Genomic DNA, 12270 nt, shown 5'->3' with positions numbered 1-12270 from the left:
AGATTGGTATGATGAACATGAAAGTGAAGTTGAACATCTCTCATGGCCTGCACAGTCACCAGATCTAAATATTATTGAGCCACTTTGGGGTGTTTTGGAGGAGCGAGTCAGGAAACGTTTTCCTCCACCAGTATCACGTAGTGACCTGGCCACTATCCTGCATGAAGAATGTGTTTCATTATGTTGCCATCTGTCTGTCTGTCTGTCTGTCTGTCTGTCTGTCTGTCTGTCTGTCTGTCTGTCTGTCTGTCTGTCTGTCTGTCTGTCTGTCGTGCCACCATCATATGTGATCAGTTAGCTCAATCTTTGTCTGGTCTGACCATGACACCTTTTTACCAGCCACCACGCTCAACCCTTCTTACCCATATACTCATCAAAACTGGTTTTGAAATGCATGCAGAAGGGTAAGATTAAGCCTTCCCAAAGCCCTGATCTCAACACTGTCTGTGGGCTGAACTTTTGACTCTTGTATTCGTGCTGGTAAACTGGTAGACATTTTGTTACCTAAATCTAAATGAAAAGCTGTGGCGAGACTGGAAAGTTCATGTTCACAGAGGATCTCTGTCTGATCTCTTAAACATCCAGCAAACTTTAGACAGTTTGAATTAGAATCAAACGTAGGAAGTTTCACACTTTCAACACATTTATAACAGCACAGATTTCAAAGCTTTAGCATACCAGGCTGCTCGGACTGGTTAGGTAATACTTGGTGGAAGGAAACACTCCATCAAAAGTGAAGGAAAATCAGGACACCTTCAGCTTTACTCTCTACAACCCAGGGGAAATGTCAAAGGGGAGGTAACATTTGGCATTGTTAAGGAATAACAGAAAATTAATGGGTGAGGTAAAGTCCACATAATACTAATCATTGAGTCATTTAAACCTGCACTACTGGAGGTGAACGCTTAAACAACTATGGCTTTTAAAGTAAGTGTGATGTACAGGGTGCCAATCACATGAGTAAAAGCATTCATCACGTCCGAGTGTACGCACTGCCATACTGCCAGTATAAATAATATGTCAGCGTTGGACATGCAAACACACACACACACACACACACACTACTCAGACAAATATTTCCAACACTACCAATCCCGCCACCATCGTTTGACAGTGATTGGCTATAACCATATCATTACAGTGAAAACTATGGAACACATCAATTTTTTTCCCTGTGGGGAAATGGTGGGAAAGGATGAGTGCATCTACCCAGGCCTACCTCTATGATGACAAATGCTTTTGATATATATATATGTATATATATATATATATATATATATATATATATATATGTGTGTGTGTACTTATTAGCATTAATACATACATTAATTTAGAGCATTTAGAGCAGTCAAGCAATTTAATGTTGTATGCTCAGTAAATGGCTTCAATCATTTTACAAACAGACCGTCGAGGCTAAATAAAGGGTCATTACATACCCCCCCCCCCCCCCCCCCCCCCCATCTTCATCACCTCTCAGCAGTACGTCTCATTCTTTACAAACGAAAATTAACTGACAGGATGAGCTTCTTATTACAGCTCGTCGCCTCTGGTTGTTTGCATTCCTAAATAATAAATGTCGACGTCTTTGGTCCTATCTTTATCTCTTTCCTGTCTGCGTTTTAATGAGTGACTGACCAGTCCTTGATGATATTTTAGCGCCAAAGAAGCTCGTCAAGGGAAAACAAAAGATCTTTGCTATATCTCTTCTTGACTCTCTCATAACAAGAATGCCTTTTTAAAAAAGATTAATGTCTGTAAATGAGATGCTTGACAATACAGGTGAAGTGTCTTGTATACATATTCATAATATTCATATTCATGCTGGTTTCTTTTTTTCTGAGCCCACAACATATTGCTGCCACCACCATGTTTTACCGAGAGGATGGCATGTCTGTTTTCCACCACACGTAGTGTTTTGCACCTTGACTGAAAGTACCTTCTTCCCCATGTTTGCTGTGAACCCTTTATAACTTGTGGCAAACTGCAAACGAAACTTAAGGCCATTGATTGGACCAGATTTTATTAAGGGGTATCAAACTGAAAGGGGCTGATTACATATCCACAACTTTTCCTATTTTCATCAATATTCTAAAAACATTTCACTTTTCAACTATGCACTGCTTTGTGTTGGCCTATAACATGAAACTCCCATAAGAAAACACATTAAAAAGTTTGTGGTTGTAACATGACAAAAACATGAATACATTGAAGGGGTAAAATACTTTAGTAACCAAATGCCAGATTGGGTATTTTAATATTCACCAATAACTTTGACTGAATTAGTTATGTGGAGTACAAACATGACTTTTCTCATATTCTGTATCAAACAAATAGAAAAAAATCTCAGTAATACAAACAGGACTTCATTTGTCCCTGAGACTTTCAGGAGCCGGACACACTCTGTAATCATCCCTGCCCTTCCTTCTTGCTCTCTCTCATGCTGTATGACTCATGACCTTGTTTTCTGATTGTCCCTGTCTCTGGTTTCCAGGACGACCACTCCATGTTTTTCCAGTTTGGCCCCTCCATCGAGCAGCAGGCGTCTGTAATGTTGAACATCATGGAGGAGTATGACTGGTACATCTTCTCTATCGTCACCACATACTACCCCGGCTACCAGGACTTCATCAACAAGGTAAACACACAGACAGAGGCTTTTGAGACTGGGAATCCCACAGCAGTAAATGTTTTCTGTTCTTTTACAGTCCAAGCAAATCACTTATCCTTATCTTTCCCTTTTTGCAATTTATTCTGTCAGGACTCCGTTCAGCTGCCGAAATGGTCTTAAACTCATCTGTCTCTTGGCACATATCTCCTGGTTCTGAAGCCCTAATTATCAGCATTTCAAAATGATAAAGTTTGGCAGGATTTGTTCCAAGTGGATAGCTCCTTCCATTTTCTCCTTGCTTTAATGGAGAAGGCCGACTGGCTGAACATGTGCAGCTTCAGGCTGCTTATCTCTGAGGCAGAAAACAGACTCTTCAAAATAAAAAGGGATAGTGTGAGCTCCTGAATAACTCAGAACGTCTGAGAAACAGGACAACGTCACAGAAAGCCATCTAATCAAACTTTATAGTAATTCTGCAGCAGTGTCAGGCGTCTATGCTTTTAACGCTAAAGCAGCAATCCATTTGACAGTAGTAGAAGAAAATAATATAAAAAAGGATATTTCAGGAGCTTTTTCACAGTGGTCAGATTGTATCAACTGACTAATGCAGAGGCATGCAAAGGTTAAGACACCAAAGGCCAAAGTTTCTGAGTAAAATATGATTTTCTAAAAGCAGACGAGTACTGATTGTGAACATTTGTTTTTCATAATTTACAGTTTTAATAAAATAAAAGAACCCTTTTGTACAGCTAAAAGACATAGGCTAGTATGGCATGCTTCTGGTATGCGAGTAGCAAGTAGAAATACTACGGTTTTACATTATTTACACAAATATCTAAAGCAAGGATCAGACTCCTTTGACTTTAAACAGAAAAACAATAATTAGTCTGTATAGCATTCGTACATCGTAGAATATTACCGTTAGAATAATATATCTTTATTTATTTATTTTTTTACCTTTTATTTATAAAATCTATAGAAGTAAAAACCTGTGAAATGTAGTAGTGGCTTTTAAGAGCATATCCTGTGGAATATTATACTCTTTCATATCAAACAATCCACACTCAGATGAGTTTTTTTATTTTGTTAGGCTTGGAGCTTCAGCTGCAGACCAGAACCTGTTTTTGAACCCGTTCAGTGCATAAATGTTGGTTGTTCTGATAAAACAGTAAACAGTCCTGCGATGGCACACTTCAGCACAAGTTTCAGGCGCCAATTTATGTGCGTTAATTGATGAGATGCACCGTGGCGATCCTGGTATGTGTTCATCTTTAAGAGTGATGGGTGGATCTCCAATTTTTTCACTGAGGAAAATATCTTGAAACAACAAATGAGGGAAAAGTGTCGTAGCCTATTGGGCTGCATGGTGTTATTAAAATATTAAAATATTGCAACAGCAATAATAATGATAAATATTGTGATGACCATATCAGTTGCCTATTTTCTTCCTACCTCTCTTCCTCACCTGTGCCTCCATCACTCTGAGGCCTTTAGCATTTGGGGTGATGTCATTAGTGTCCAGTGTGAGCATCTGCTGCCATGACACTCAGTCCAACTGGCTAAATATTACATTAGCATGAAAATTGCAAGTTCATAACACTTGGAATTTATTAGCCAACACTTACTGCACTCCAAATAGTCCTTTGTGACATGAATATTGCACACACTGATATTGCCATGATGATATTTTGGCGATACATTGTGCTGTAGTGGCCTACTCCATAAAGCTGGGGAAAACCCAACACTCTCTGGAATATCATTAAAATCACTTAAGGTCTCAAAGAACCTCCATCTTCATGCGTTGTTATGTTATCGGTGTACCACAGCGCCACCAGCTCAGCTCCTTTACTGCCTAAATCTTTTGGGAGAAAGATTATCTCATCATATTTTGGTTGTGTTAAAAAAATAACATTGACTGCTCCTTCCAACTCTCAAGGGATGTGCATAGAATAATTGTGAAGCAGGTCTAGGAGCTGAAGAAGAAGGTGGAGGAAGAGACATCTCAGTCAGTTTTGCTCCAGTACATTTCTTCCACAGCTCCAATGACTTTGTGTAGCCTACACTTTCTCAGTTCATCTCTTCCTTTTTAAACCAGGTCCGCAGCACCATTGACAACAGCTTTGTGGGTTGGGAGCTAGAAGAAGTCATCCTGCTGGACATGTCTGTGGACGATGGAGACTCCAAGATCCAGAATCAGATGAAGAAACTGCAGAGTCCTGTTATTCTGCTCTACTGCACCAAGGAGGAAGCGACCACTATTTTTGAAGTGGCCCACTCCGTAGGCCTGACAGGTTATGGCTACACCTGGATTGTGCCTTCGCTGGTGGCCGGTGATGCAGACCATGTTCCATCTGTCTTCCCTATAGGTATGCCAAGAATTATTCATTCATATCAGTACCATGTAATTAGACCCTAGGAGGCAGAAAAGTGAAGGGTCACTGCTACACAGTCAGGAATCAATTCATTGATCCCAAATACAGAGCCTTGCAGCAGTATTCATACCCACTGTTTTACATTTTGTCACGTTTCGAACACAAACCTTAGTCTTTGTGGTTGTTTCGTGACAAAATGTAGAAATTAGTAGTGCTTATTTGTAATGTCAAATAAATTTAACCTGAGACCTGCCCATGCAGGAACCCATCGGTATCTGAATCCCCAGATAAATGATTTCTCCTGAGCATCAGGTTCTGTCACAGTGGCTCTATGGAAAACCTTTCTTCTCATTTTTTAAGTGTTTTGTCTGAATTTACCTTTCTCGTTTCATTTGCTTGGACAAGGAAAATGATAATAAAACTCAGAGTGATGATTGAAAAATCTAGATTTGCCTTTTTCTGATACGTTTACGGTGCAGTTTTCGAAAATGAGGACATAATCCAAACTAGCCGTGAAAGAAAGAAATGACCTGAAAGGTTGTTTGGGTGTAAGAACGAATGTTGACATTTGATAGGAAGCAGTTTTTCATGCTTGAAAAGCCAAGTGTAACAAAGTGGGCGGTTGGAGTGGGGTTCACAGTCCAGACTGATATTTCTATTCAGCTATCTTTTCTATTTTTAACCTGTAGGAGCCTTTTTTTCAAGTGTATTATGATACTTGACTTTGAGTGATCTCTTCTGCATTGTACTGAGAGTTTCATTTATATTTGCACTATTAGTTTAGCGTCTCTAGCAAAATGCTTAGGTCTTTTTGTGTAAGTCTTCATCCTCTGGGAATTTTTAACAGCTCTCTGCCTGCTATTTTTTGCATCTTCCCTCCTCATCCTCACACTGTTCTTTCTCTCTCCTCTTTTTGTTTCCTTTTTCTTAAATCGTACCTTTCTCTCACCTAATCTCTTGTTCTCTCTTTCTCTCTCTCTCTCTCTCTCTTAGGGCTCATCTCTGTGTCATATGACGAATGGGACTACAACACCGAGGCCAGGGTACGTGACGCAGTGGCTGTCATTGCCACGGCAACCTCAACCATGATCTTGGACCGAGGGCCACATACCCTGATGAAGTCCAGCTGCCTCGGGACGCCTGACAAAAAGGGCTCCAGCACCGGTCACTCCAAGGAAATCTTGAAGTGAGTCAGTGCTTGCAAGATGGGGGGTGGGGGGATGGGGTTGGGTGCAAAAACAACATGTCCTTCCTCCTAATGGCCATTCATACTAACTTTAACAACCCTTGTCTCCTTATTTCACCTTTTACAAAACCAAGTATAGGAATCCTTTCATGTCTCAGGTGATGTTCCCCAAAAATGTTGGCACACCAGGATAATGTAGCCAGTATTAACCAAGCAGTGTTTGCTAAGATGAAGCTCTCTCTCATTCAGAACCACGTCAATTATTTTATTCATGCTCGGTAATATTTGAGAGGCTTTGCACCCACAGAGTTTTGTCACTAAAGAACAATACTTACTATCAGTAAGAGTTATCTCTCTCTCTCTCTCTGGTAAAAATGTGGTACATTTTGAAGTTGTTAGAGCTAACAGCTGAACAAGGCATAATTTGAACTTGTAAACTAGAAATTATCTTCACATGGCAACCACTGACTATTAATGTGTTATTTAAAGTAATACGCAATTACATAAAAATGTTTTTAGGAACAATGTCATGTTGAGCCTCTTCACTTTGAACTGTGCTTTTAATTTCTAATTGTGCCAGAGATGTTCACTGGTCGTCTTTTTTTCCAAATTCAAATAAAGTCTGAAGTCCAAGTCAAGTTTCAAATCAATGTGGCTAAAATAAACATCTTCTCATCAAATCAATGGCCGTTTCTCAATATCCAAGTGCCCAAGTATGTTTCTAGCGAGAACGCAAGGATACGGTTCGGTAGTTCTGCAATTGGAACAGAGTGTACCTAGTGACATCACTGCTCAGCTGGATCTTTCCTGGAGTTTCAATAAATGGTTCTGTTTTACTTGGGAATGCGATTATGAAAAAGATGTCAATTTGACGAATATCAAATATATATAATTATTTAGAAAGAAGTGTCAGCACTAAGTTGGAATATTTTAAAATAGTGAACTTATAATGAGTCAGGTTTTTTATTTCTTGATCATAAAGCTTTACTGAGTAAATAATGGTGGTTTAATGATTGTCTCCTAAAAATTATTGTTTGTCTTAATTGACACATAACAGAAGATGAGGAGCAGCTTTAGAGTTATACAGTTGATTAATTAATTACATTTTTCCTTAAGTTGACCTGGAAATGCAGGAAATGTTTAAAGAATTACTTTAAACCTAATTTTGTACCAACCTGTATCTAGCCAGAGTTTTTGTTCTACAACGGCATGATTCATTTACAATAACTACTAAACACTGATTAACACACATGTTTTTCTTTTTAATTATTTTCAGGTAAACTCATATCAGATAATTACAGCACAAACAGAGACAAAATCTTTGCAGTAAAGTCTTTATTAGAATAACAAAAACAACCGATAATCAGCCATCAAGTACAGGAAATTGATAGCTTGATTGTTTAATCATGGGCTATTTAATATAATTTGAAAATGTAAAATAAGATGACAAGAAAGTGGAGCAGACGATGGCTGGACACAATGGTGAAGAGGATCACTGGGAGCTTCTGGGAAACTGCAACCAAACCTGGAACTGTGGTCTCTCCTCCTGTGGAGCTGTCTGCATTAAACATGAAAAATGAGTTCACACTCCAGTAAGTTAGGTTTACATGAAAAGTCAATCTTGGGTTAATGTGTATCTTTTATGTAGAAGGAAAGCTGAAAGAGCTCCTTTTGATTGTTAATGGGTACTCTATTAAAATATTTTTCTTTATATGAATTTACATGCCAAAAACAAATTCTAGGAAAACAAATAAAATTAATTGGTATTGTAAGGAAGGCTTTCTCCATTGTCTGTTGCTTGTGGTGCAGTGAATTATGGAAAACCTAGCTTACCCATGTCCGCATGCATCGATGCATCCTCGATGAAATGAGCAGAACAAGAATACATCCGGGCACTTTGAGCGTACTTACTTAGAATTGCAATAGTACTTCGGCTACCGTTGATGATGTTTCACAAGTACGCGAGTACATGAAACAGCCATGAAATCTAGAGCAGCTCTAACCTGCATCACTGTGGAATCCCAACCTCTACTGTTTGTCCTTATGATTATCATTCAATTGTTTTTCCATACTTTAACATTTAATTCAACATGCAAAAACTGCTAAAAAGCAGCTTTATATTGTTTTGAAAATTGTCCAATGTATATGTTAAAAATATAAATAAGCATTTATGCTCTAAGAAACGTAGTAGAAAGAGATTAAAATCCATGAATGTTGAATTTCAGAATGAATCAAAGTTCTTTTTTTTTATTCACATTTTAAACCTTAGCTCTCAACTGTAAATAGTGAAGATGTTAACATTTAAGGTATAAATAACAACATAATGAATGAGACAAAGTGTTAAACTTCTAAATGAACAGAACAGAAGGTGCTTTTATTTTGATATTTTCAGTCTAGCAGCGACAGAATGCCAGATGTCGTTTTTGTTTCTTTTGTTCTAAAATGATCAAAAGTCATTTAATATATAGCACTCAAATGGAGAGACATTCATGGGTTAATTTATTGTCAAGCTGCAGCTAAAGTGAACAGATTGTGAGCCATTAACATCCCATAATAATTCACCAACTTCACTGGCTATAAATGAAGTGCATCCTTTCACAGTAAAATATGCACAGCAGCTGCAGTCTGAAGCTCACATACTGGCTTCCTTTCACTCCTCATTACATGACCAGGAGTCCAAGTCAAGTCTCACGTCTTTAGGGTACAAGTAAAAGTCGAGTCGGAAGTCTTTTATTTTTAACTCAAGTCGGAGTCTCAAATTCGAGTCACAATCTCTGTATGGTGAGGCACAATATGATAATATACAATACAAACCAAAAGTTTGGACACACCTTCTCATTCAAAGAGTTGTCTTTATTTTCATGACTATGAATATTGTAGCTTCACACTGAAGGCATCAAAACTATGAATTAACACATGTGGAATTATATACTGAAGAAAAAGTTTGAAACAACTGAACATATGTCTTATATTCTAGGTTCTTCAAAGTAGCCACCTTTTGCTTTGATTACTGCTCCACACACTCTTGGCATTCTGTTGATGAGCTTCAAGAGGTAGTCACTTGAAATGATTTTCACTTCACAGGTGTGCCCTGTCAGGTGTAATAAGTGCTATTTCAAGCCTTATAAATGGGGTTGGGACCATCAGTTGTGTTGTGCTGGAGGTGGATACAGTACACAGCTGATAGTCCTACTGAATAGACTGTTAGAATTTGTATTATGGCAAGAAAAAAGCAGCTAAGTAAAGAAAAATGAGTGGCCATCTTTACTTTAAGAAACGAAGGTCAGTCAGTCCGAAAAATTGGGAAAACTTTGAAAGTGTCCCCGAGTGCAGTCGTAAAAACCATCAAGCGCTACAAAGAAACTGGCTCACATGAGGACCGCCCCAGGAAAGGAAGACCAAGAGTCACCTCTGCTGCGGACGATAAGTTCATCCGAGTCACCATCCTCAGAAATTGCAGGTTAACAGCAGCTCAGATTAGAGAACAGGTCAATGCCACACAGAGTTCTAGCAGCAGACACATCTCTAGAACAACTGTTAAGAGGAGACTGTGTGAATCAGGCCTTCATGGTAAAATAGCTGCTAGGAAACCACTGCTGAGGACAGGCAACAAGCAGAAGAGACTTGTTTGGGCTAAAGAACACAAGGAATGGACATTCGACCAGTGGATTTCTGTGCTTTGGTCTGATGAGTCCGAGTTTGAGATCTTTGGTTCCAACCACCGTGTCTTTGTGCGGCACAGAAGAGGTGAACGGATGGACTCTACACGCCTGGTTCCCACCGTGAATCATAGAGGAGGAGGTGTGATGGTGTGGGGGTGCTTTGCTGGTGACACTGTTGGGGATTTATAAAAAATTGAAGGGATACTGAACCAGCATGGCTACCACAGCATCTTGCAGCAGCATGCTATTCCATCCGGTTTGCGTTTAGTTGGACCATCATTTATTTTTCAACAGGACAATGACCCCAAACACACCTCCAGGCTGTGTAAGGGCTATTTGACCAAGAAGGAGAGTGATGGGGTGCTGCGCCAGATGACCTGGCCTCCACAGTCACTGGACCCAAACCCAATCGAGATGGTTTGGGGTGAACTGGACCTCAGAGTGAAGGCAAAAGGGCCAACAAGTGCAAAGCATCTCTGGGAACTCCTTCAAGACTGTTAGAAAACCATTTCAGGTGACTACCTCTTGAAGCTCATCAACAGAATGCCAAGAGTGTGCAGAGCAGTAATCAAAGCAAAAGGTGGCTACTTTGAAGAACCTAGAATATAAGACATATTTTCAGTTGTTTCACACTTTTTTGTTCAGTATATAATTCCACATGTGTTAATTCATAGTTTTGATGCCTTCAGTGTGAAGCTACAATATTCATAGTCATGAAAATGAAGAAAACTCTTTGAATGAGAAGGTGTGTCCAAACTTTTGGTTTGTACTGTAGTATCTTTGGGTTTTTAAAATCAGTTGTAGTATCACATTGAAAACCGAGGCTGGCTTAATCCATGTAAAATTAAAATACTAATTCAGTTTCATATGTTATGAAATCCTGGAGGCATGTGTTACTTCCATCTTAAGAGAGAGGAAGAACTTGCAAGTATTTGCATTTGGTGCTGGAGGATTATCACTTGCAGGCTGTAAGTAGAGTAGGAGGCAAAACAAATAAAGAATATATTGAAAACTGCACTGAAACTGAAACGGACTTTTTAATACCTGATCAAACATTTATGAGCATAAGCTTAACTTAATTCTTAACTTTCATGTCATTTTCTGTCAAGCATTCATATTACCCTACATTATCCATATGACCCCCTTATTGGATAAGACAAAATGACTCTCTGTCTTAGAGTGTGGCAGTGTTGTTGAGATGAACAAGGCCTTTTGCAACAAGGGATCAATGCTGAGGCTGGATGCAGCAACAAGGTCATTTTACATTTCTGAATAGATCCGAATGGGAAGGGGCCAAAAAATGCTGAGTGGGAGACGCATAATAAATCCACCTGCGCTGGGCCAGAGGATCCGGTGGGCTGTTAATGAAAACACAGGCAGATCCTTGACCCAAATTAAGACCCTTGATGATGCTGACTGCAGCTCAGTAATTATAGCACAGCCTCTATTAGAGAGGGGCTTTAAAGCCAAATAATGTCTTCAAATGCCACGTATCTTGCCAATGCCACAAGTCTTGCCTGTTTGGACCTCGCAGGGGAGCAGAAAAAGATAGGACATTAAAAGGTGGAAGATCCTTTGTTTGCTAAATTTTGGTTTTCTTGCTCCTGTTTGTCATCTTGCATTATGAAGGTCTGAAGGGTATGACATTATGAAGGTTATTACCTGGTTCTGATCCAGCAGTGTGAAATGTGAATCAGGGGTGTATATCTGTAACCTGTTCATTAGCCTGTCGCTGAATTTTTGGCTGAATTGCCTGTAAACATCTAGTCTAGACTTTGACAAACTTAGTCAAAAACTTTCAAACTCAAGAGCTGTGCTATAACCATTTGTTCCTGTCTTAATGGGCTAACCAGCTCATGGTAATGAGGTAATGAGCAGTTCAGTGTGGAAGCTGTGGTTGAAAATGATGATTCGGGCTGTTTTTCTATTAGGAAAACTAATTTAACTCTTTATTATCCAGGTCACCTCTTATATTAATCTGCAGTACAATAAATAAATTCAAATATATTTATACTTACTGCTATTATTTGTCCTTGAAACTCAAAAACCACAATATCATAAATGAAAGGTGGGTTAAATAACTCTGAGGCATTCCGACAACTGAACAAATATATTATGCTGTGTTTTGGTTTGCGTGTGCTTTCTCGTAATTTTGCATGATTCATAGACTTTGTGATTGGTGCTAATTTTCTTTTCTTCTATTCTATGGAATATTTATGTGAGGTTGCAGTGTTGGGCCCAACATTAGTCATACCCCTGGTAGATTCAGCTTTAAACAACCTTTGATTTTAGCAACATGCTTCTTCTGGAAGTAATATTAACATTTTGGACCAGCTCAGCCAGAATCCTAACCTAAATCTGTAGAGGGGGCTAAAGATTAGGGCAATGGCAAAGAAGCCTTTCAACCATCAAGAAGTGGAGCTCATCACCAATGATGAATCA

The 12270-nt window shown here is 39.1% G+C and overlaps 1 protein-coding gene across 2 annotated transcripts in view; it reads left to right on the top strand.

The window, feature by feature from the left end:
• The window catches only part of grin2bb (glutamate receptor, ionotropic, N-methyl D-aspartate 2B, genome duplicate b), a 188222-nt gene that overhangs the window by 118657 nt on the left and 57295 nt on the right, over positions 1-12270 (top strand). For both annotated transcript variants that reach the window (XM_047365950.1, XM_047365949.1), the window contains exons 4-6: positions 2492-2635; positions 4704-4974; positions 5974-6166. In XM_047365950.1, the coding sequence (XP_047221906.1) occupies positions 2492-2635; positions 4704-4974; positions 5974-6166 (608 nt within the window). The remainder of the gene's footprint in view (positions 1-2491; positions 2636-4703; positions 4975-5973; positions 6167-12270) is intronic.

Source organism: Girardinichthys multiradiatus, chromosome 5 (genome assembly GCF_021462225.1).
Source record: "Girardinichthys multiradiatus isolate DD_20200921_A chromosome 5, DD_fGirMul_XY1, whole genome shotgun sequence".
Lineage (NCBI taxonomy): Eukaryota > Metazoa > Chordata > Actinopteri > Cyprinodontiformes > Goodeidae > Girardinichthys > Girardinichthys multiradiatus.
The sequence above is the reverse complement of the archived record's forward strand: the minus strand, read 5'-3'. Positions and strand labels throughout refer to the sequence as shown.